General features: G+C 41.9%; 1 protein-coding gene across 7 annotated transcripts in view; it reads right to left on the reverse strand.

Moving 5' to 3' along the window:
* The window catches only part of ppfibp2b (PPFIA binding protein 2b), a 94,904-nt gene that overhangs the window by 39,226 nt on the left and 28,434 nt on the right, over nt 1-27,244 (reverse strand). For 5 of the 7 annotated variants that reach the window (XM_083763573.1, XM_083763570.1, XM_083763571.1 and 2 more), the window contains exons 3-5: nt 24,934-25,139; nt 6,082-6,168; nt 2,861-2,974 (exon numbers count right to left, since the gene is read on the reverse strand). In XM_083763573.1, the coding sequence (XP_083619699.1) occupies nt 2,861-2,974; nt 6,082-6,168; nt 24,934-25,139 (407 nt within the window). Of the gene's footprint in view, nt 1-2,860; nt 2,975-4,651; nt 4,685-6,081; nt 6,169-12,915; nt 13,690-24,933; nt 25,140-27,244 lie in introns of those variants that run through there. The other 2 variants (XM_083763572.1, XM_083763574.1) reach the window with 2 other exon arrangements.

A 27,244-nucleotide genomic window follows, 5' to 3' on the forward strand; every position in this document is an offset into this window, starting at 1 on the left:
TAACTAATTGCAAACTAAAGTCATTTAGAAAATAATGGTAAATAAAGTAACTGTGGTTACACTGGAAGACTGACACGTTTCTTTTGTTAATGAAGAAACACAATTCTGACATATCTATTAATGCACCACGTCTCTGTCTGTACATACATACGTACGCACGTAACTCGAGAACCGTTCGCCCCATCGACTTCCAATTCAACACACGCGTTCCACACCCCCACAGGGGTGCGCTCGTAGCTTGTAGGTCTGCTATTTTTGAAAAATCGAAGAACGACTGATATAGAAACATAGCTTTTTCAGAAAACTGTCAGGATTTAGAAGACATTTTTAGAATCTGATCTCAGGTCAAAATGGGTTAAACCTCAGTATGACCTCAGTGTGACAATACCAACTACAAAGAAGCTGTAGAGAAGGTTAAACAGAGGGCTGATTGTTTAGATGGAACTTCAGAATGGCCTGGCTGTAGACTGCTACTCTACTGTACCATACTGTCAACTTCACATTTGTCTCTTCTGCTTCATCTTTGACATCTTTTCAAGCACAACAACTGAAGCCATTTGCCTCTGGTATCCAGCCCAGCAGCTTAGCCCCTTAGATTATGTGGGCCAGGGTCCACTGGTGCGGGCACTGGGCACCGGAAACTAATCCGATTTACTCCCGAGCACACGGACACAGCTCTCGCTTTGCCCTCAACAAGGTCCCCCATCACCTGACCCCATACTCCCACAGAACCTCCCGGGGGACCCGGTCATACGGTATGCCTTCTCCAAATACACAAAACACATGTAGACCGGATATGCATACAGTACTCCCCGGATCCCTACAAGAGTATAGATATCTGGTCAGTTGTTCCACGGCCAGGACGGAATCCAAATAGCTCCTCTTGAATCTGAGGTTCGACTATCATCGGCCGGACCCTCCTTTCCAGTACCTTGGCGTAAACTTCACCGGGGGAGGCCGAGTAATGTGATACCTCTGTAATCGCCCTTCTTAAAAAAGTGGGACCACCAACCCAAGGTTTGTCACTCCCTCGGCACAGTCCACAAACGTCCACGCAATGTTAAGACAGCCAGAACCTTCAACTTCATGTCTGGATGAATCTCATCAACCTCCCGGAGCTTTGGCGACTGTGGAGTTGCTTAACTACCTCAGTGACTTCCTTCCGGGAGACCGACGTCGATCCCCCATAATCTACAGGCTCTGCTCCTGCCAGGGTGTAATAAAAAGGTAATGAACGATGTACTTTCATTGTGATACCGATAAATAAGAATGTAATATAAACATGCTCTCTATAATGACGTGTGTCCGATCTATACTGAAGTGGAGCCGAAAACTGTGACAGATGTCACCAAGTGTCGGCGAGCCATGTGCATACTGCATGTTCTGGTCCTGTCCTGTCCTGTTCTGCAGTCCTATTGGGTGGAAATGTTTCTGTCACTGTCTAAAGTGGTTGGAAAACTATTTGAGCCTAATGCGATCACGGCACTGTAATTCCCCCTACAATGTCGCTCTCTTCCTTGGAGGAAACCTTTATAGCCTTATAGCCGTTACTTTTTTACCTAGATATTTGATATTGCTTAGGTGGAAACACACACCGCCATAAAGGATTATATTTAACTATGTGAAATTGGAAGAATCAGATGACTGCTGGGGTTTTATTATTTTCATGAGCTGAGACTCCCTGAAATTTCTGACTGATTGTCCAGTCGATGTAATAAAGTAATCGTATAACATTTACCAGTGGTACGCTTTTTTTGTTTCCGTCTGTATTTTTTCGTTCCATTAGATTGTTTCCCTTAATTTGTGTCTTGTCCCGTCTTGTCCTTCTGTTTTTGATTTTATTTCAATTTAGTGTCTACAGCGTGTAGTTCTAGTTTTGTCTTTGTGAAAGTCTTACTTAATACTTTGTTGCTTCTACTGCTTTGTCTTTTTTGTAAACCTGAAAATGTCAATAGACAAAATAAATAAACATGCTCTGAACACTTGAATGGGCCACGAGCAGTTTCAAGATTTCCAAGTGGGCCTTGTGTGGGAACCGCTGAAGGTCGGTAGGCACTGGTGCTTGGAAGCTTTAGACTTTAGAGGATTATGAGGGACAAACAGCACCCCAGTAACGCACTGTGTGTGACAATAGGATTATGAATGACAAACAGCACCCCAGTAAACGCACTGTGTGTGACAATAGGATTATGAGGGACAAACAGCACCCCAGTAACGCACTGTGTGTGACAATAGAATTATGAATGACAAACAGCACCCCAGTAACGCACTGTGTGTGACAATATGATTATGAATGACAAACAGCACCCCAGTAACGCACTGTGTGTGACAATAGGATTATGAATGACAAACAGCACCCCAGTAACGCACTGTGTGTGACAATAGGATTATGAATGACAAACAGCACCCCAGTAACTCACTGTGTGTGACAATAGGATTATGAATGACAAACAGCACCCCAGTAACGCACTGTGTGTGACAATATGATTATGAGGGACAAACAGCACCCGAGTAATGGTCTGGGTGTGACAATGCAGACTGGCATGCCCTTGTCTCACAGCCCGGGGTTCAAGGCTTTGTACAAAAACTAAACTTTACGCAAACAGTAAATTCTAGAGAGTTCATTAGATTCTGAGAATGTAAAAATGCATCCATAAAGGACGCTTTAAATGAACACACAAGATTTTACAGTGTAGAAATAACACGGTTTGCATCTTTCAGGGCTAATTCTAGTGCTGCAGCAGCAGGTACAAGCAGGTCCATGAATGTGTGTGTTCATGTACATTTGTGTGTGTGTGTGTGTGTGTGTGTGTGTGTGTGTGTGTGTGTGTGTGTGTGTGTGCGTGCGTGTCTGTCTTACCTGCTGCAGCATCTCCTCTGTAGAGACCAGCTTCCGATTATTTTCCTCCAGGGAGGTCACTAGATCTTTGATCTTTTCTCCCTGCGCCTCCACCTGGTCCGTCAGAACGCTCACCTACAAGGTGACACAACAACAGTAGCATGAACAGAAACGTGTAGAAAGACATGTGCACATTCCACTGTGCTAAACAAACAGACGCCAGCCGTCAATGGAACAATGTTGTGAATGAATTCGAGGGAGAAATTATATGATCACTTATATCTAACCTTTATATCACCATCACTTACAGTTACAGTATGATTATAATGTATATCTACATAGTGATATTTGGTGGCTGTGGGGGGCCTTGGGTGTCTCCACTGGGCCTAGTGGCCGTTGTTTGTTTATAGTATATCTTGTTATGGTTTACTTTGTCCTGAGCAGCTACAGTATAACTGTGATTTCTAACTGCTGTTGGCAGAACTAAGTTACCACCGAGTGTTATTTTACTTCTCCCATGGTATCATGTTAGAGCATACATCATCACCTGAGAATATTGCCTCATCGTTTATTGATTGATCCAGAATTCCACGACAACTGACACACACTGCACTCCTGGAAGGAAATTAATCTAACACATGCCGTATAATATACTGAAAATTGTCAAACACATGCGCTTGCTTGTGCTTGCACGGCACACACACATTCCTTTTGAAAATGTATGAAAGAAGTCACATGACTAAACTTAATTTCGTGGATCTGGAGCAAAAGCTAATTGGGAACCTCAATTATAGTTAGACATGCCTCCCATCAATGGTTTGACAAATGTGGCCTGTGTGTCAGGCAGGCCAGGCATGCATGCATGCACGCACGCAGCCTAGTGCACTGGACACATACATACAGGCAAATTGCCTTTGATTTAATTGCATGGTACTGTACATGCAGGCATCCATGTCTACCTTTCTGTCTGTCCCATCAATCGCTGTCCTGCTGACTTTCTCTGCTTCAAACACAAAGGCACACAGTATTCACTCGCACTGTACACGCCATTACCGCAATACCAAAACAGGACACAATTAGTCAGCAGATCTCTCACTCAGGAACGCAGAGCATTCTACCACATTTACCGTAATCTCCCTCGTCGACGCACTCAACTCCTGCCAAACAGTCCAAACACACAACACACAAACCTCTGGCTCATTCACTGTCACCTCAGCCTCCACCACCGAGAACACATTTTGCCCCTGAAACCGGATCTCCTCTGACTCACTCCTCACTTCAAAACCACAGAGCGAGACCCCCTGTCTTGTCTATTCAAACACTGATGTTTGCTTTGGCTTTGGCTTTGTTCAAATACAGATTATAAAGAAAGAAAAATAATAAAGCCAATAAACCAGTGTCCATTGTTCCGTAAGAGTGACGCTAGAACGTTTAATGTTGACAGAGCCATGTTTCTTAAATAATACTCCATAAGTGAAGTACGTAGCAGTCAACAAACAAATGAAACTAGTCAACATTTAAATCTAGTATATCTCATGTACGTCTGTCGTATATACACATTATTTGCCTGTCATTTAATAGAGTTTAAATATAGCTCATACAGTACCAAGCAACTTCACAACTAACGCAACAACTATCGCAATCCCAGTGACCTATTTAAAATGAACTGCCATTTGTAACACTGGGACCAAACAAATGTAACCATAATTTGTGCAATATAAGAGTTACATTAAAAAGGATTTTATTTTATAGTGTCTTCTTTTAGATGTTTAAAAGAATGACCCAGTATTCTGAAGCTTATCAGTCCCTTACCTCTGCCATGTTTCTTTCCTATGCCACACACACACACACACACACAAAGGAGGTGAAAGTTCCCTGCACTATTATAGAGAAGTCTGTTACTCAGTGTATACAGTATGTGCTCAAATGTGCACATACGCATGTGTACAAACACACACACACACAGAATGACTCTGACTGCCCTGAAGGAGAAGCAGTCAAAGGGAAAGCAAAGCAAAGCACCATGGGTGAACCTGTCGACAGCCAATTAAATGCTCTGTCAAAGAACGCAAGCCCCAGTCACCTTGGCTATCAACCAATGACAGGAGCTGGAAGCGAGCCTGAGGAATGTGCAACAGGCAGGTGTGTGTATGTGTGTGGGGAGGGAGCCAAGTGTACAAGAGAGATAGAGATAGAGCCATTTAGAGGTCCAAAATGGGTTTTGTAACACTTCAACATACCAGGTGGGTGGAGTTTATGGTTCTAACTTTGTGTTGGAAAAACTCCAAACCCAAAAAAGGAACGCATAATAAAAATCCACCCACGCAAGGTTTCCCACATCACAAAACAAACACACATGGATGTTGATGAGGGTTTGCCTCACATGACAAGCTAAGACAGAGCCCGAGGAGATGCTTGAAAACTACAATTACAGTAAAAGATACTGTACACTACACACACCACACATGCAAGCAAAAGAAAAAAATCACAGCTACATGACCCTGACCATTAAAATTATGTATAGGAGCAAGGGGGAAAATGCCTCACAGCAAACTGACATTGCTTATCACGCAGACATATAATCTCCACGTCTAGCGTTGTAGTTCTTGTTGACAGTAAACACACATTACAGAGAGAGTGACAATGTCTGGACACGTTCGCTGTCGGGGAACAATAATTAACCCAAGTGCTGGCTAGACTGTATGCCATGCACTGTAAAATATGTTTGTAGTGTATATTATAGGTGTACAAAACATACGTTACAGTAGCTACTTCAGAAATATACATTTTGGCCATTTAAAAATAGCAGATCGGCAATTTTCAAATTCTTATACATTAGAATATGAAACGCAACATTCTACACAACTTTTACTTTTGGTACTTTGATCATGATGTCAATACTTTTGTATTACATTTTGAATTCCAGTCTTTTACTTGTAACAGAGCATTTCTATATTGCAGTATTGATACTTTTACTTAAGTAAAACACGCAAGTACTTTTTCCCACCACTGTCCTTAGTGCATAAAGTTATTCTGACGCCAGTTTACACACAAACACAAATGGCAGGTTTCACCTTGGTTGACCTAAGCAGTCCCAGCTAGCACCCGGATGCAGATGCACACACACCAGAAGTACAGACCTGACGCACGCACACGCCACACATCACAGTACAGACCTGATGCATGCACACACACACACACACACACACACACACACACACACACACACACAGAGTACAGACCTGTAGCACTAGAGATTCCTTGTCCCCCTCTAGACGGAGCAGTCGTTCCTGGTACGTCTCATTGTTGATCGGAGAACATAGGCTCACCTGAACAACACACACACACACACACACACACACACACACACACACACACACACACAAAGACAGAGGCAAGAGAAGAGTTCAATTATAATGCGTTTCTACCATTAACCACATTCAAACATTGGCCATTTAGTATTAGCATTTGTATTTTATTAATTATCTCATGAAGTAAGAGCAAAGTAGCTGCCGTGTGAATATGGTCTATGTCAAACAGTGTGAATATGGTCTATGTCAAACAGTGTGAATATGGTCTATGTCAAACAGTGTGAATATGGTCTATGTCAAACAGTGTGAATATGATCTATGTCAAACAGTGTGAATATGGTCTATGTCAAACAGTGTGAATATGGTCTATGTCAAACAGTGTGAATATGGTCTATGTCAAACAGTGTGAATATGGTCTGTCAAACAGTGTGAATATGGTCTATGTCAAACAGTGTGAATATGGTCTATGTCAAACAGTGTGGATATGGTCTATGTCAAACAGTGTGGATATGGTCTATGTCAAACAGTGGTTCCCAAACGTCTTAGCCCATGACCCAAACTAGTGAAAATATCTACAAGCATACAACGTGTGTTACGAGCTTACAGATCGGCTATTTTCACTACTTCTACTAAAAAAAGCAATACGATACATATTTTTTGTGAGAAAAGGAAATGGGATATATTTACTCGAGTCGTGACCCATACAAATTGGTCTGTGGCCCACAAATGGGTCCTGATGATTACTAGTAAACTAAGTAAATAAGTCATGAACCAATATTGTACAAGACCACTGTGTGAGATGGCATGAGTTTTTGTCATGAATATCTCCCTCCTCATGGTCATCAGTAAGTCAACATGATGTCATTTTGTGCCATTCATTGAAAAAGAAAAACATTGGAACAGGGTGCTGTCCCTCGTCTTCCTGTTTACTTTAGTGTGAGCAGGTTTATAGCGATATGATGATAAGAATGACGATAAGAACTAGCGATGTCCATGTAGGTTTAAAAAGTTCTATTTGTGTTGAACATGCTGAGAGTAACTAGAAAACCTTCTACAACAAAACGCTTTGGCATCAACAATCAGCAAATGTTCAATAAAAGGTTACAAAAGGTTTCTCTCTCGATCTCTCTCTATAAATCAGATCGACTGAAGCTCATATTCCTAATCATGATTGTATCCTTCACATACAGTATCTTTGGCAGAGTTCACCAAGTGCATACCGACTTGGGTTCTCTGACAAAGACCATATGGAGACATTAAACACATTAACATACTGCATACTAAACAGGAGCAGAAGTGGAGAGAGAAAGAACCAGCAGAGTGTGAGATCATCACAGCATGAAAAGAAAGAGTGGACGAGAAAACAAGAGAAAGAAACAGAAGGTGGAGTCGTGGAGAAAATGAGTGTACACTGAGGAAGCTGATCCCTCTCTTACAGTATAGCCATATTTGGATTGATTGTCACTACTAACTAAGCTTGTTTGAGGTCAGATGTTCATACTGTAATTCTTGTTTGAGGTCAGATGTTCATACTGTAATTCTTGTTTGAGGTCAGATGCATGCCTCAAATATCACAAGGAAACAAACGCATTCTGAAATTAGACACAGCGATAGTCGACCAGAGAGGATTGTATAAGCATTCAGTCAGTGATTAATGAAGACGGCCATGCTAAACGGTATATAGCTTCATACAGCACGACATGCCATAAATACCATTGTATAGTACTGTATATTTGCAATGTGTAACCAACGACCCATAACCCACTGAGTCATAATTTCCACTGTAATGAGTGTAGGGAAGGGGCTGGTGTTTGTGTAAGCGCAGCCCTAGCAGTACAACTATTTCTCTCCCTGAGCTAACTTATGAACAGAGGCAAGAAGCCTGACTCCTCTCGTTAAGTATATACTGTATATAAATAAATCACACTTCTGTGAAGTGAGGGGCGCCCACTGTGGCTGCCACATGATGTCACAACTCTCACGAGTGGGGACCTGTTGATTTTTGGGGGAGCATGAATAAGGCAAACATTCAAAGTCATGTCTGAAAGCCAAACATTGGAGCCCTCAAAAACTAGAATCTTTAAAATAGACTAGCATTAGTTTTGCACAAAATATACTCCTTGGGCTAAAAACAGCCATAGCCACACTGTGCTGACCTCATCACATTTCGTGCTGACCTCTTCACATTTTGTGCTGACCTCATCACGTTTGTCATGACGTCTATGGCCGTTTTTAGCCCAATGAGTGTTTTTTGTGCAAAACTAATGCTTGGAATGGATTCAGAATCATGAAAACCACCTAGTTTGACAGTTTTTTGCTTGCCATAGGATGTTAATGGTAGGGTCACGAGAAACCCCAATAAAACAAGCAAGTGGATTCATGAATGTATACAGTATATAGACAATATTTTAGGCCAATAAACTATAGCCAATAGACTATATGCCAAATTTCCCACTTTAAACAAAATAATCCTGTCGGCTGCCGGACTATTATTTGATAAATCAGTGATCACAGCATCTTTGACCTGTTTTGACCCGTTCAGAAGATTGCCCAGCCCACAGAATTCCCCATGACTTGTCCAATAAACACTGATTTAACGACTAAATACAGATATTTTGTTTTGGCAATACAGTCAAAACCTCAGCATTACTGAGACCTTTCTTGATTTTTTTCCTGTTCTGATTCTTGTTTTGGTTTCTGACTAAAGTAATGCATATTTGTGGTCCTGAAGACATTTTTGGTGCCTTCCGGTCACAGTTAAGGCAACAATATCCTGCTAGTTAGTTTGTACGTCAACTAGCATAGTGCTGCATGGCATGTGCGTCTTTGTAACTCAAGGAAACTAGTCTCTGACAACAAAAGAAAACATATTTTATTCATAATCAATTGTCATTCAAATTAACCAAATCATTTATGAATGATTCATTACCAACTTCAACTGCTCTACACTGTTAGGAAATAATGACTAATGTTGTCAAACTAATTGTTTGAGTTGTTTTGTCACGGTCATTTGCCTGTTTGATTGTTATCCTAATGACTGTACACCGTTCTCTCTTTTAGCAGCCCACGTACATGAATGTTACGTAAATGTTAGTTCTCTTTTAACACATCAGTGGTACTGGTACATGATATGACTTCAATTTAAAGCCAATTCTAGTTGGTTCTTTTAGTTTTTTGTGGACAATTTTCTGGGAAGTTATCGTTGTATGAAGCTATAGATTTAGTTTCATGAGCCTTTCCAGCGAAAAGTAGGCTAATTTACATGGGATTGGGTGGGTGGCGATTGTGAACACCGCATGATGACAAATATGACTCAAGAGTCTGAAAATGCATGACAGCACAGCAAAAAAGCAACAACGCCCTGCTCTTTTAAAGACCCTGAAAAATAAAAATCCCCTAATGCACTATCCCAGTCCTTCTATTAAGCTTTCAGTGTTGAAGAAGTCCCATAAAAATCACTCCCGCATGTTTTTTAATCGTTGCACCAGCATTGTGGTTAGCTACCATGCTGGAAGGCAGAACATGGAGAGAAAGAGATGCACCCTGCCTATTGTTTTACAACTTCCTAGTACATGATTATGTTTCTGTGTTGTAGCGTGATACATACATTAAATATGCAAAGAAAATCTTTGAATAAAAAAAAAGAGGAAGATATGGAGTGAACGGTATAAAAGCAAACCATGAAACCTTTTCTTTCCAATTCTATACTGAAATGTTATGAGTGGTTACTCTTCACCAAATATCATCAGTAATCAATCTAAAAGCTTTTGTAGCCCCGCTGTTTTGTTCACAACAGAATAAGAATGCTATGGGTTGACATGGTTAAAACCTAAATAGCGGAAGGAACTCCTATTCTCGCCATTTAGAAAACTGTGTGCTTGATACATTTAAATAATCCTGTTCTAGATAATGCCGTTATGCCACTGGCTCTGTGTTGTTTTGCCTCCTAACAGGTAAATGAGGTAAGCCGTATCTTGGAATTGAATCTTGGTTGTCAGTCTATGTTTTATGTATGTTTGTTATATAGAGCCAACTGACTTGAATTTAATGTTAGATCTGCATCTGCATAAATATAGCACACAAAAAGCAGTCGGCTTCCCAAATTCACTTTGCCCAAAACTGTGAAAACATGCTGTGCTCAGAAATTGAATTAGAACTGCCTTAAGATTGGATTTAGAAACATGGCGGTATGCGTGTCTTGTGGGAGCTAAAACAAACATAACTTGAAAGGACCATCTTAAGTTAATGCCTTTGAACACCGCCTCCAGGGACAAATCAAATACATTCTTCTTCTCACACGACCAATACTATACTAATATATCTCCACAATCCACTTTGAAAGGTTACAGTAGTCCCCTGGCCGACAGTATATCTTTGTCCTGAAAGAGGTATTTGAACTTCTAATTTTTCTCTGCCTGTAAAAAAACGTCTGAGATTATCACTATCAATCCTCACAAATTGATCAGGTCTCCAAAGTGGTCAAAGAGCACAGAGAACACCGAAAACAAAGCAAAAACTACATTTTAAACCAGTGACCTGGCTTAAAATATTGAAAATGATTGACCAGGAGAAAAAAATAATTGACCGCAATGTAATGCAACATAATGAAATGGCTTGCTGCAACTAGGGTTGTCCCGATCGGATCGGGGCCGATCACATCATTTTCAAATGATCAGAATCGGATCGGAACCAAAAGAAACGTGATCGGGACAACCCTAGTATCAATATTATATTCGTATCGTGATATTAGACTGGATATTATCTGTGATAATGTACTATTGTGATATGGCATAAAAAATATAAAAATCGGATCGGGAAGAATCGGTATCGGCAGATGCTCAAAATCAAATCATTGGAGTCGGATCAGAGGCATCCCTAGCGCACACACACACACACACACACACACACACACACACACACACACACACACACACACACACACACACACACACACACACACACACACACACACACACACACACACACACACACACACACACACACACACACACACACACACACACACACGATGATTTATCCATGACCGAACCTGTCTTGTAGATTTAAAGATGAACCTCTTCAAATGAAGTGATCATGCAGAGCACATTTTTAAGTCTGATGCAAACTGCACAGTATGTATTGCTGTAGAGATTTTAAGTGTAGGACTATACAATTTCTTATTTTTGATACTAGCGCACTCATTTGAATATTTTTGTGTGTACCTATTCTTTTGTATTATACGGATTACCGTATTGTCCCGAATATAAGACGACTCTGATTATAAGACAATCCCCATTTTTCAAGACTCATTTGTGGGAAAAGAACATTGAATATCAAATAGTCTTGTCCCCGATTATAATACGTTTATTAGGATATTTCCATTGGAAAAAAAACTCATATATTCAGGCCAAAAGGGTATATGACATTTATAAGTAGGCATATTATTTTCCTTTGGTACGTCCTGTATGGGTCACATATATTGTAAGTACATCATTGTTTGATTTACTATATATCCTGAAATCTTGAATAATACATATTTCATTTATTTGCTATACTTTAATAAGTGAGTTATTTGCAGACTGCACCTTCCTCACAACAGCACAGAGAGTTCTGAATCCTGAACCATACACAGTATCACTTTTGTTTTCTCAAGTGCAATCAGATGATGGATAATGACTCATCTGATAAAGGTCCTTAACTAATTCCCCTACACACGCACACACACACACACACACACACACACACACACACACACACACACACACACACACACACCACCACCAATAAGACCCATGCAGCCAGCCCAGCCCACATCGGAGACACAGCCCAGCTCTTAAACTAAAGGGAAATGACATAAGAAAACATTTAACCCCGAAAATAACACAGGGGCTGGACAACAAACAACACTCACCCTCTGCAGGGAACAGTGTTGAAGTCATAAGGACTCTTATCTGATTAAAGTTAAACACAGACAACAAATCATTACACAGCATCTCTCTATGGTCATTTGATCAAGGCGGAACTGTCTGATTTTTCATATTCCATCCTGATTGGCTAAGATTGGCTTCCAAAGTTTGTTTTGAGTATTCAGTTTTGAACAAAACGCCTCAAAACATGAACGATTGCTGTGAGATTTTGCACGCACAGTCCCACAATAGGCCAAGGAATAAATGCCACACTACATTTCTCAAATCAGCCTCATGGTAGGTCTATAACAGGCCAATTTGGGTTTTACCTATAACTGGACTGATCAGGGTGAAACTTTGCATGCACAGTTGCACACTCCCTAGAGGCAAATGAAAAACGTCTGACCTGCATTTTTCACATCAGCCTTTTAATTATATCGGCACCAGGAGGCCAATTTTTGCCTCAAATCATGAACGGAGCATCCGATTGCAGTGAAACTCTGCACGCACAGTACCACTAGGTTGAGGAAGAAATGCCACCCTTTTTACATAGCCCTATTATAGCGCCACCAGGAGGCCGGTTTTTGCAAAACTTCTTTTTTATATCACTCACTCCTACCCATTATCTAAACATAAACATTATGTCTATAGTGATCAAGACGGATCTGTCAATTTTTTACGACTATAACAAGCCATTTCACATTAATAACAATGCCATTAACAGTAACGCAAACACAAAACTATATTCTACATTCACACACAACAAATTGTATCTGTGCAATATCTTCATCAATGTTAATCCCTCAACTTCTACAGATTCCAAGTTAGAAGAAATAGAAAATAGCTAAAGAAGTCTCACCTTTTTAAGCCAGGAGAAGTGCTTGTAAATGTCAATGGGAGAATCCATGCTACCGGCCCATTGCTGCCCTGCCTCTCTCTTCTGTCTTGTGTCTCCCTCTCTGATGCTGCACTGTGTGTGTACTGTATGCGTGCACGTGCTGTGTTAAGTACATGCAGCACACAGATGGAATTACAAGAGAATACAACTAAACCGCTATGACGTGATCCTAGCATGCAATAGTGTTGGACAGCAAGTAAATGTAATTGTGAGACTGAATGAAAGTGTGTGTGTGTGTGTGTGTGTGTGTGTGTGTGTGTGTGTGTGTATTTGTGTATGTGTGTGTAAGCGCCTGGCGCTATTCTCAGCTGTGACTGTAGGAGGTTTTTATGACCTAAGATCCTTGCCTTCTTCTCACTGGGTTAACTCCCCTTTTGTGCCCCCCTCTCTCTCTCTCTCTCTCTCTCTCTAACTCCTTCCACACGAGCACTTGTTTCTCTCTCTCTTCTCTTTTTCTCCCTCACGCTCTCTTTCTCTTCTCTTTTCTCTTGCCCAGCTGTCTCCTGCTTCGCTCTATTTTGTCCCTCCCTCTAGCCAGTTCTGGCCTGAGTTGTTCTGGCGTATGTCGCTCTGTCATTTAGTAAGTTGTATTGTTCCAGTCAGTCTAAGTCTTTCTGTTCTAAGTCTTTCCTTTCTAAGTTTCTCAGAGACAACTCTGTTCCAAGTTGCCCTGTCCCACTTCAGTCCTTCTCACTAAAAGTCATCCTGTTCAAAGTCGTTGTCTTGCTCAATCTAGTCTTCCCATCTCCTCTTTTCCCCTGCAGTCACTCCCTTCCTGTCTCGTCTCCTGTATGTTCGCTCTCTTGCTCACTGCCCCTTTGTTGTTTGTCCCTCGTCTCTCGCTGGCTGCTGACAGTCTGTCTGTCTGACTGCGAGCCAAATGGTCAGACCCCCGGCCAGAGAAAGACAGGAGAGGGAGAGAGAGAGAGAGAGAGAGAGAGAGAAAGAGAGAGAAGCTACTGCTGTTCTTTTTTATTTGTTATCCATTTGTGTCTGAATCTCAGCCCGTGTCCGCGTGCGTGCACACACACACACACACACACAAACACACACACACACACACACACACACACTCCAGCATCTGCTGTTGTTGGGCACAGAGAACAAAACAGCAACAGGCTGAAATGTCGGTGCAAACAAACCAGAAGCCAGGTCTCTCTCTTTGTCCGTCTGTTTCTTTCTCCATCTTTCTTTATCTCTATCTGAAAGCCCTGAGACTTTAAATGACTGTGTGTCGTAGTTACTAGTAGATACCCAGAGAAAACAACCATACTGCATGCCTCTCTCTCACTCTCACTTCCTTGAACATTGGGAGGTAGGAACCCATTATCCACAATTCCATTTCCTGTATCTTGTAGGCCCCTTCTCCATAACAAAATCAATCATTTGTCTCTCTTGACAGGTTCAATTATACAGACACACACCTACACAGTTCACACAAGTGGGAGCGCGCGCACACACACACACACACACACACACACACACACACACACACACACACACACACACACGCTAATGACAACCCAATGTTTTCACAAAGGGTGACACAATTCTTCGTCTATGCTAGCGCAAGCCCACGAGGATAACCAACATTCTGTCGTCTTCAATGTCTACGTACAATTTAGTAGAGAAGATGAACAGGTGGTCCTGTTTAGTTCTGGACAGTTGTTAGTTCTCTGGGCTGTCCAGTTGATAATAAAAGTAGACATTACAGCTCCATATTAGCATATAGCACAGCCCCACTGTCCCACATGCAATTTCATTGGGCCATGGAACCCCATTTCAAATGATTCTCTCTCAGAAACCCTGTTGTGCAAATTTGTTTTTGTTTATCTTATCTCAGGTACCGTATGTACATATGCAGATAATTTGTTTGTTTTCCTTGATTGATCACTCTTCCCCCTTGCCCTGAATCTGAACCTTTGGATGATTATACTCCAGCCAGTACAGAGCGTTGAGGTCTGCCAAACAGCTGCTTTTGACTGGTTCCTGCATTAAAGTAAAGATCTAGAGAGGATATCATGCCTTTGCTGTTGCTGCACCCACACTCTGGAACAGCCTGCCTTTTAACATCAAAAGTGCCCAGTCCATTGAAGTGTTCAGGTCTTTTCTCAAGACTCATCTCTTTTCTATGGCCTTTGATCATTCCTGATTTTTAACTGTACTTCAATTGTGTTTTGATGCCACGTGGGTATTTTTTCGGAACCATATCTTGATGCCATTTGGGTGCACATGCATACATGTTTTTTGTTGATGCTTTGATTTGACTGTGTACACTACAGCACTTTTGTCAATCTCGATTGTTTTAAATGTGCTCTATAAAGCTTGATATGATTTGATACATAGTACATAGTGACATTAAACAAGGAGGTATCAAGTGATGCAGTAAAAAAATGCATTGCAAATATGAGTAATTAAATGTCAAAAGGATATCCATAGTTTATTTGCTATACTAATTAAAACAAATCAGACCTGTTTTCTGAAGCCTATTACTTACTTAGTTAATCTATCAATCAAAACAAATATGTTCCCAGAGAGCTGGAAAACGACAATAATTGCCCCGATCCATAAGTCAGGAGACAAGGACTTGGCTAGCAATTATAGACCCATTGCTATTCAAAAATATTAGAGAAGATTGTTGCTATGCAACTAACTGAATATTTAGAGTCTAACCAATTACTGCACCCACAGCAGTTGGGATTTAGACCTAAACATTCCACAGAGACAGCTACTACTTACTTCAGGTAACTTCAGGTTCAAAGGTCTACTGGTTAAGGAACATGTGGGGACAGTGATCTTGGACCTAGAAAAGGCCTTTGACACTGTCAACCACAGCGTTTTGTTGTCTAAGTTAAGGCACTTAAAAATATCTGCAGAAGCTTTACAGTGGTTTAAGTTAGGGGTTCCCAAACGTTTTTGGCCCATATAACCCTTGGGGGGAAGAATTTTTCCGAAGTACCCCCTCATCCTCGCAACACCGATAAGCATATTTGCAACCTTACATTTAGATGCCATTGGAACTATTTGTATTAAAACTTTGCAATCAAAGTCACAACACATTTTTACAACATTTATTTAATCTTAGAATAGATGTAGACCTATTTGACAGTGCAGAAACATAATTGCCTTCCTTGATGCATCAATTAAGCGACAACGACCATCAGCTGGTCACAGTCACAGACACTCAGCCTCTGCAGCACTATAACTGAAAGTGACTCCATGGAGTCTGTTTCATTTCTATCCAAAGGGCCTTGAATGATGGAATATGATTAAGGATTACTGTGATTATGGTAAGATCACATATCACACATACCATTATTCACTGGCAAAAGAAAAAAAAAGAAAAAAAAAAAAGATCTATGCGTCGCGGACCCCCAGGGGGTCGCGGACCGCCCTTTGGAAACTGGTTTAAGTCATATCTGGTAGTGAGTCAACAGTGTGCCAGGGTCAATGGGGAGAAATCAACACTGCTTCCTAACATTATGGGAGTGCCCCAAGGGTCTGTACTCGGTCCCTTAGTTAGTTGCCAGATGTATGCTGATGTCACACTGTCATCTATGTGTCTGCAAAAACAGCCAGCATGGCAGCTGCGCATCTGACAAAGGCCCTCCTCCCTGGCCTGTGTGTTAGGCTGTGCAACAGTGACATTTGGTGGTGAACAAACGCTATAATGCTATTTCCGTGCTCGGACACAGGGACAGACCCAGGGACACAACCACACACATAGCTGTCTATAGGAGTGGTTGCACCACTCAAAAACACAACCTTTTTACGTTTGATAATTTTGTGTTTTAGTTCTACCATCAAATTGGTTTTTAAATGGTCACCTTTGTTCTCTGGACTGGTTGATAGTCTCCCGAGCTCCGGTAGAGCAACTACACGAGCCTCAACAAGTGGCAACTGTATTGCCAGGTGTAACATCTTTTTTGGATAGTCTGCCTTCTCAGTAAAGGGGGCAAACCTTTGGAACTCCTTGCCTACAGGTCTAAAACTAGAAACGGATGGTAATGTGTTCTACAGAGGACTCAAACTATGGTTGAAATCAAATCAACTGTGCTCACATGTACAGTATAGTGTCTGACTGGTGGTTACCTGAGTGATTTATGTCTCCTTTTGTTTTATAGGTCAATGTAATGGGTATTGTATTTGTACACAATTGTTTTTAGTATAGGTAGTTCAAAATTGTATAGAAAGGCCTAAACCAGGCACTGGGGTTGCATATTAGCCTTGGCTAGTATAAACCCTATCTACAACGCAACGGTTTCTTGTTTTTACAACTTGACACATTGTTTTTTGTATTGTCCCTGTTAAAAAAAGATTTTTTTTTTTTTTAAATATCCTCATTTGCCTGGGGACCCCCCTCAAGGAATTGTGGGGGTCCCCAGATACCACATTGGGAACCGCCGATGCCCTGGAGGTTTAGACACAGGAGTTATACTGTATGCACAACTCCAACAAAAAGGAGCAATGGCGCCACCCTGCCTAGAGAGCAAGTCTGAAAACCTTGGGCTCTATTTTCGGCCATGCTAAACCCTAAACTACTCTGCCTTTTTACCATTTTGAAAAACATCTTTGAATAGTTAAAATAGCCTGCTCACAACATGTCGATGTAGCTTGGCTATTTGAACTATTCAAAAAGGCAAAGTAGTTTAGGGATAAGGGGTTTAGCTTAGACGAAAATAGAGCCCGTTGTCTATGGAGTAGAGTGTAATTGTCCATTCTACCCTCAACCATGTAACCTGACGCTGCCAGATGGGGGCGGTATTGGGTAACCATGTTCCCCAACACAGCTTCCATCTGGGATCTCTCAGGGAGTTCAGCTAACAACGATCCGTTCCGTACCGAACCAATCAGTGTGAGCTAAGGGCAGGATATGTGCGAAACCGGATGTGAAGCTATATAGACACGTCAATATGATTGGTTGTGTTTGCACGCCCACACGGTGATAGACAGACGGTCCCATCCAATCATCTACCAAGTATCTTGAAAAAAAGGAACAGCCCCGTCATCGAATTTGCTTCCGCGATCCCAGATCCCAATAAGCTGTGAAACAAATTTGTGTAGCAAGCTTCTTGGATCTGGCAGCGTCAGGTTATCAACCATGTGGATTGAGTCTTAAGTGGAAACCAGCACCTGGCACTGGCTCAGCCTGGAACAGCTGCCAAGCCTGCCAGTGGTGGAAAGTAACAAGTACTGTACTCAAGTAAAACATTTTTTTTTACTCTACTGGAGTATTTAGGCAAATATTGTACTTTTACTCCACTACATTTATTTGAAAACTTTAGTTAGGCGGCTACAATTAACTTTGTAGATTTTTGTTCAACTTATTAACGTTTGCTGCTAGGAAAAATATTCTTTTGTTTTGGATCAAGGATGTTGCTCCATCAAAGAAATCATGGCATAACATTATAATGGGCTGTATTCCTTGTGAATACATTACATGCATGTTGCATTCTAAATTGGACACTTTCTACAAAATTTGGGACCCTTATTTGAATCATATTGGAACCACACTGTCTGCCACGATACTTCAGATACTTCAACCTTAGATATCTTATATGCCAGCATTCTTCCCTAGTGGGTGCTCTGCTTTGGGGCGGGGGCTTGCCTGCCCTTTGGGTATGGGGGGGTGGTCGCCCGGGCAGGGGTCTCGATACGTCGGGGCCGCTTCTTGGGGCGGTGGCCCTGCCGCCTGGAGGGGTGGCGGTCGCCGCCTTTGAGTGGAGCATGCATGGGTCTGCTCTTGTTGTAATGATATGGTGCCTATGATAACTGTTGTCTGCCTTTTTAATATATGTATTAATGTACTGTATGGATGTATTCCCTGATTGGGAGTCTATGAAAATTCGAAAGTCACTTGTCATTATGGTTCATTGTCCTTGTCATGTCTGTGTATATTCAATCTTTTTATTTATAATAGTGTTGTGCCTGAGCTGTTTTTATTTTATTTTCTTTTGTTTGTTATTATGTTCTTGTTGTGTAATGTTTGTTTGTCTTTAAAAACCAATAAATATACTTTATAAAAAAAAAAAAACTTTGTAGATTTTCATTATACAAAGCATATCCACTCGTCACCACTTCGGCCATTTGTTTGAATATTGATTGAATATTTTATTAGACAAAAGAAAAATGCAAACAGCACAGGATTTCCGAAGAAAGACCTTGCTGTCTTGTTTCCATTCGGGTCCCGTGATGCACTCACACACCAACAGTAATTGGTCACCTCCTCTCCCTCTGACCTGCTGACAGGTGACAATGTAGGTCTGTTTTAAAGGAGGCCAGTGATTCGCTTGTTTTAAGGGAAGGGGGCGGGGCATTCCACACCTGAAAAGCAGTGCTGCGGAAAGTGAATTTTCAATTTACCCATATTTGTTTTGTAAGTGGGTGGCACCAGATCATTGTTTACGCTACCTCTAGTTTTGTGGCTGTGCGTGGGAGTTTTGTGGCACATTTGTAGATCTGCTATTTTCAAAATACTTTTTTTATACATTTCTTTCTATTTTTATAACACTTGAAATGGGACATTCTGCACAATGAGTGCTTTTACTTTTGGTACTTCAAGTACATTTTTATGCCAATACTTTTGTAATTTTACTCAAGTACAAAGTATTTCAATATTGCAGTATTGATACTTTTACTTAAGTAAAAAAATTGAGTACTCTTTCCACCACTGACAGCTGCAAAGCTTGAACAATAATCACACTCACACACGCACACGCACACACACGCACACGCACACGCACACACACACTCCATGTCTTATTTCCCCAGATTGCCGCGGGCATACATGCTCTGTATTCTTCTTCTGGGTAGAATAATGTCCAGATCATTGGTCTAAAACCTTAAATTGGACACAGAGAGACACAGACAAGGATGAAGAGACAAAGCCCTCAGGTCAGCGTTAACGAGCACTGCTCAAAGGCTCTCCCGACTTCCTGCCTATAACACAGTTATCACATTTCCTGTGTGTGCGCGGCACATATGCATGCTGTGCACGACACGTGCATCTGTATGAGTGTGTGCATGTGTCGATGCATTCTTGTGTGTGCGTGTGTGTGTGTGTGTGTAATCCCAGAGTAACCAACAGGGCACTGACTAATTGCATGTATCTTTGATGTTGCTTCTCAAAGTCATTGGTGGGTGTTGTGTGTGTGCGCGCGTGTGCGTGCGTGTATGCGTGCGCATCAAAGAGGAGCTGCAGAAAGCAGATACATATCCACTCATTTTTCAAAAAGTAAAAGTAAAATTAAAGTAAAAAACTTATTTTGCTACAGTACATAAAATATATATATATTAGGCAGGGGATATTAATACAATCTGGGAATACATTTCTTACCAAGACATTTCTTCACCAATGTGTTTGTAAAGGTGTCTACTAACACATGTCAATGATTGAAATTCAGTTCCCCTATAGGGGAATTCTTGTTGCCCTATAGGGGAGTTTTTGACAGCTGTACCCTTAACCTTATGAAGGTAAAATATACTTTATTTTTATTCTGCTTTAAGTAGCATGTGAGGGGTCAAACTAGGGTTTTTTCACGATTCTGAATATAATAGCTATAATAATTATGTCTGCGCTGTTAACTGAGAGCAAGTGAGTGATTTCTCTACAGCCAGGACAGCTGTACGGTTCATGCATATCGTGTGTGTGTGTGTGTGTGTGTGTGTGTGTGTGTGTGTGTGTGTGTGTGTGTGTGTGTGTGTGTGTGTGTGTGTGTGTGTGTGTGTGTGTGTGTGGTAAAAATCCTCAGTGTTAATGAATCCAACTGTAACTCACAGGGCGTACACATTGACTCTTACTCTCAAGAGTCAAGGATTTGACTAGTGTAGAAAAGTGAAAATACAGTTTGAGGAGAACACACTGTACAGTAAGACGTACCAAAGAAGAAGTGGGGCGAAGTTAAAACATATTTATGACATCACAACGTTTCATGAAAGTGTCTGGGTGGTGTGTGTGTGTGTGTGTGTGTGTGTGTGTGTGTGTGTGTGTGTGTGTCTGTGTGTGTGTGTGCACCCCCTCTCTGCTCCATCCTCTCCATCACAGTATACAGTGTTATGCAACGAGGACAAATGTCAGAACATATCCACGTGGATGAAAGATGAAGATGTTGTAGTGTAGCCTAATGCCCGATGTGGAAATAAACAGTGCGGAAAGAGGAGGACATTAGGAGCAAGACGTTGAGGGGGACGGAAAGGGCAGGAGGGGGAGAGAGAGAGAGAGAGAGAGAGAGAGAGAGAGAGAGAGAGAGAGAGAGAGAGAGAGAGAGAGAGAGAGAGAGAGAGAGAGGGAGAGAGAGAGAGAGAGAGAGAGGGTTCTGGGAGGTTAGCTGTGTGCAACATGTGAGACCTCCAGTGGTGGAAAAAGTAAAGTAAAGTAAAAGTATTAATATTGCAATGTAAAAATACTATGTTACAATTAAGTCCGGCATTCAGAATGTACAAAAGTGTTGTCATTAAAATGTACTTAAAGTACCAAACATACTCATTATGCAGAATGTCCCATTCCAATTGTTTTAACCCATTCTGACCCGAGATCAGATTCTAAAAATGTCTATTACATCCTGACAGTTTCATTATTAACCCATTCTGACCTGAGATCAGATTCTAAAAGTGTCTTCGATTTTTCAAAAATAGCAGACCTACAAGCTCGTATCGCGCCACTCGGTGGCGCGATATGAGCTTGTAGATCTGCTATTTTTCAATAGCTAAAGCATAACATGATGCCAACACCAAAACGGGTGCCCGGTCAGAATGGGTTAAATATGCCTGTACAGTAAACACTTTGTGTACCATGCACTGAGAGGTATACAAAAGTCTCAACATGTGGGAAAACTGTCAATATGCAGTCAATCTAATTCAGTCATTACTATAACTCTGCCGTTTACAAGAAACAAACCAAGATATTATAATTATAATTATTAAAGATTTCACATCAGCAGCCACTTCCAGACCAATACATAAATACACTGAAAAAGGATTCAATTGTGCTACCAGTATATACAATTGGACGTACCTTGATACTCCAATATAGTTTAATCCTGAGCTTGAGGTGGACAAAATATCGTACAATACAGTACGTCAATAATAATAATAATAATAAACTCTCAGCAGAGAGTGAAGCTAGAGAGGTGCAGGAGAATTAAAAAAGAAATACCTGCATGGGAGAGAGACAAACAGGTATAGTAGGAGTGTGGGGAGAGAGAGAGAAACACCAAGCGTAAACAGAGGAGGGAGAGCGAGTGATAGAAGTTGTGAGTCACAGAGAGTCACAGAGAAAAGAGAGACATAGGGTGTAATGGACATATAGAGCGACAGAGAGAGAGGGGGGTGGGAGAGAGAGAGAGAGAGAGAGAGAGAGAGAGAGAGAGAGAGAGAGAGAGAGAGAGAGAACGAGAGAGAACGAGAGAGAACGAGAGAGAACGAGAGAGAGAGAGTTAAGCCCAGGATGTTGATCTGAGTTGTAATAGTGTCTCAGTGGAACACTTACTTACTGGACCACATCCCAGACCCTCTGCATGTCCCCTTCCTTCCCTCCCTCCCTCCTTCCCTCCCTCCCTCCCTATAGACAGAATTCAGCAATAATACTGTACTATCACCGGCCAAGACCCAGTTTTACTTATTCATACTTATCCGACGGCGACTACACACAAGTCATGAAGAAGGAAGGAAGGAAAAAAGCTACGCAGTGATATCAGTCTGGCAATAGCTTGTCTCAGACTGGGAGAAATTAGAAGTCCCTTAACACTCCAGGGTGCACGGCTCAACAATGTCAGAGCTGTCAAGTTGAAACGTGTCCATTGTCTCTGTGCGTGAGAGGTAAATAAAAAACCGATGTGAAAAGGACATTGATTTGTGTGCTGGCTACCTCCTTACTTGTCTCAGACTACTGGGACACGGACCAAGAAAGCCCTGTCTGAGTTCGACATCACAGAGACGCGTCAAGACGACCCCATCACAGCTCCAGGAATAGTAGCCGTCTAGGAGTCCAGCGAGATTCCTCTCCTTCACCCCTGACTCTTCACCTCACCCAGTCTGTCCTCGTTTACACTCTACTACTTTTTTCAGTCATTTTTGTTGCACTCGGGTCTCTGAAAATAGCAGATCTACAAGCTCACAACACGTCTCACTGTGACGCGTTGTGAGCTTGTAGTTCGGTTATTTTCAGTATGTAACCAAGTGTAAAATCAGCCATTACGACGCCATATATTGCCAAAATACATTTAAAATGTTGTGAAATCTTATTTCGTCATTTCAGATGACTAAAATATGACTAAAAGTCTAAAACTAAATGAAGTTTTATACAAAAGACTATGACTAAAACTAAAAAACTAAATTGTGGTCAAAATCAACACTGCAGGCCCAGGCCGTAGCGTAACGGTCTGGGCACCGGACTGGTGATCCAGTCGCGGTGTGCCGCGGGTTCGACTCCCGGACCCGACACGGCCTTTACCGCATGTCATCCCCCCATCTCTCTCCCGTTTCCTGTCAGCCTACTTTCTATCCCTTAAAAAATCAATAAAGGCGTATTAAAAAAATATATATATATCAACACTGCACTGGACCGTGGCTCAGCGGTCCAGGCACCTTGGCCGGTAGTCCGAGTCTGGCAGTGTGCCGCGGGTTCGACTCCCGATCCCGACGGCCATTACTGCATGTCACTCACCCATCTCTCTCCCCCATTTCCGGTCAGCCTACTGTCTGGTCCCTCTATAAAACATATAAAATAAAGGCGAAAGCCGCAAAAGAAAAAAACATTTCAACACTAGTGCAAAGACCCAACAGCGCCACTCACTCGCAACACTTTGGTTCTGTCCTCACAGCTGCTGAATGAAGGGATCAATCCAGCCTCTCTGAGCTAATTTGTTATGAATAACCGACCTTGGGGGGAAAAAAAGGGGGTGGGGTGAAAGAAAACTCCACTCACTATAAACAAAAAATATTCCACACTGAAAACATCTCTGTGACTCCTCACAGCTGCTGCTCTTAGTAAGTGTTTAATGTCTTGTGCCTGATCATTTACCCGGCGCCAAATACGAGCCGCTCCACTTCTGAAGCATGTCGAAGTCTATAGCGATGCGTGTTGTGGAAAGTCTATTGCATTGCCGACTGTGCCTGGTGTGGCTGCAGGACGCCAAGCAATTAACATTTCTAATGACTTTTTTAGTTTTGACTTAATGATCTTTTAATGACATCTCGTCTGTTGTTTTTACATGTATGTTGTTGCACTGGGGGGGGAGAATGATATTTTGCTCCCATGATGAATGCATGTGTCTATTATGGAAGTGACAATAAGGAACCACGAACGAACATGCTCCGTATATGCATCAACCACTGTTTCAGAAGTGATTCTGTGAACGATTGCGCTTTGAATTTAACTCCATTTTAACTCCATCCTTACGCCATACACATACATAGTGTGCATTATATTGTGTCGTCTCTCTAGCTTTTGATGTATGCAGCCAGTCAGTCGCCGCCAGAAAAAGGAATCTGGAGCTATAGGCTACTTCTGTTAAAGTATGTTGTGAAACAGCATGTACCGTGTTTGTTTTACACATTTCTCAGGTTGGGTCACTGGACAAAATAACATTGAGGCACCCCATCTATTTTTCCATTGAGCAAGTGATCTTGCTCAATGGTCTATACCGTATATGCCACTGGTTCCAACGCGTCGCAACGTGGTATGGGTCCCTTTAGTTTGAGTTTTTAATCATTTCAAAACATTAAAAAATAAAACATTCCCAAAAAAGCAAAGGTTTTCCTGGAATAAAGTTTCATAAATAAATCAAAGAAAAAATCTAAGAAATTCCATAAATTAGAAAACAAATGTTTAAGAGGTAGTGAAAATAGCAGAAATTGTAGATCTGCCATTTTCACTAGTTTGGATCGCAGGCAAAACGGGTTCTTGAGCTAAAAAGGTTTGGGGGGGGGAAACCACTGCCGTACACACTACTAGTAGCCTATAGTATGTATGGTACTCACGGTTCCGCTCAGCAGCCAGTCTATGAGAGCGTTGGCCGTCTCCGTGGGGAGCTGTGACCTGAGGCTGCCTCTGGCGTCCTGAGTGCTGTGCAGGTCCAAGGCCAGCTTCAGCTCCTCAGCTAGCTGGAGCACCTGCAGTGGACCGGTGCTCACCGGAGAACCCAGCTCATACAGCCCATTAAACTCTGCTGCCGCTGCCTTGGAGCCTGAGGAGAGGGAGAGAGAGAGAGAGAGAGAGAGAGAGAGAGAGAGAGAGAGAGAGAGAGAGAGAGAGAGAGCCCACAGGAGAGGCGGAGGAGAGGAAAGGAGAGATTACTTAACCACTGTTTTGTTGACCTTTATTTAATCAGGGAAGACCATTGAGAGCATGCTCTCTTATGCAAGACACCACTTGAACCCTAGCATCCCAATTCTGGCCGTGCGAGCGTGCGTTGAAATAAACTGCATTTGGGATACTACAGTACATACTGTATAGGTTCTAGCCTATAGGTAGTTAAATGTCTGAAAAAAAGGTCAGCTATACAGCATAAAACTTGATATAGGATTAGCTGCCATATGTACAATTTACAGTAGAATTGGCAAAGAGGCTCCTATTCCAGCTGTAAGTGTAAAGTACATTTTCAGGACAGTGAGTACTTGATGTTAATGCGCCACAGTTGTAGAGAAACAGAACTAATCGAAGACATACATCCTCCTCAATGTCTCCAAATGTGTCACCTGGATCCTTTCCCTGACACTTACGCACATTCACAGAAATAAAAAATGCATGCGTGTGTGTGTGTGTGTGTGTGTGTGTGTGTGTGTGTGTGTGGGTTGACTAGTTACTAGATAAAGTTAGCCATTGCACTGCCAAATAGCCTTACAAAACAATCCCTTCATGTACATGAAAAAGAGCACATGATATAAACAACATGTGATATTTCCCTCCTCTGGAATCTTGCTGCTTGTAACTTACTGCCTGTAAGCCAAGAGGCCTGCACAGCTGCACAACACAGCCAGAGAGTTATCCTGAAGCCAATTGGAGAATGCATTGTCACATGTCGGTCGTTTACTGTAGCAGTAACCCCATGATTGTGTATGTACTGTATGTATATGGAGTCTTATGGACGCAAGTGGATATATGAACACACACACACACACACACACACACACACACACACACACACACACACACACACACACACACACACACACACACACACACACACACACACACACACACACACACACACACACACACACACACACACACGTCTAACTACAAGCTACTACTATCAACACTGTCTAACTACAAACTACTTAACCCTGTCTAACTCCAAACTACTACTATTAACACTGTACAAACTAGTGTTCCACTGCTATCAGCCTGTTGAACTGCAAACTACTGTACCACTGCTAATCGACCCTGTCTAACTAAAAACTCCCATATGTACTGCATCTCCAAGAGACTCCTACACATAAATCAATACATACATACATACATTTAATTTCCTCATGAAAAGAAAGAAAACGAGAAAAAAAACAGACGCTTACTTTCATAATGCCTTCTTTAGATTCTAAGGGTAAGAGGAGGAAAAACCTAAATATTCATATTCATTCAAATTGATGCAATTCGTTTCCACTGAAATTACCACAAATACAGAATATTCTGGTACAGTATGTGACTGTAGGCTAGCCGGCAGCCTCTGTGATGGCAGAGTGGAGCAGGCCGTCAACCCAATTGTGCTCACCTGAGGTGGGTGGAGCTTAGGGCAGTTCTCTGTGAGAACAGCAGAATATCTTATGCCATGTTGAAGAGAGAACAGCGCAAAGAAGCCAAGAAAGAAACTGTGCCTGCCCCTCGGGGCTCTGCATCCTCTCTGACCTGGCCTGTGTGCCACAGAGGATTCCAGGCTCAAAGGGGTCTTTCCAGTCATCTGCGCACTCACCAAAAAATCAACAAATTGAGACGTGCCATGGTCATCATCAACTCTGATGGACGAACAAGGAATATAGGGAGCTCTCCTGGCTGCAGCTCAGTCTCTCTTTGTCCTGACTCCTCCCTGCAAGGAAGATCTGCTTGGGTTGCCACCTGGCCCAAGGGCCTAACCAACCTTTTGTCCAAGTTATGTTTTGCACCAGTTAATACAACACGCACACAGCACTCTCCAAACATCCATACACTGCAGACATTACTGATAACTGATAATCTTACATCCCACACTTCATTATTTTGCTATTCTTTAATTACTTTAATATAATAAATGTAATTTAAAATGTTTATACTCATGTGTGGAGTCCTTGTTTTTGCCATGCATCCCCTAGTAGTGCG

This window comes from Protomyctophum parallelum (genome assembly GCF_964188405.1).
Source record: "Protomyctophum parallelum genome assembly, chromosome: 4".
Taxonomy (NCBI): domain Eukaryota; kingdom Metazoa; phylum Chordata; class Actinopteri; order Myctophiformes; family Myctophidae; genus Protomyctophum; species Protomyctophum parallelum.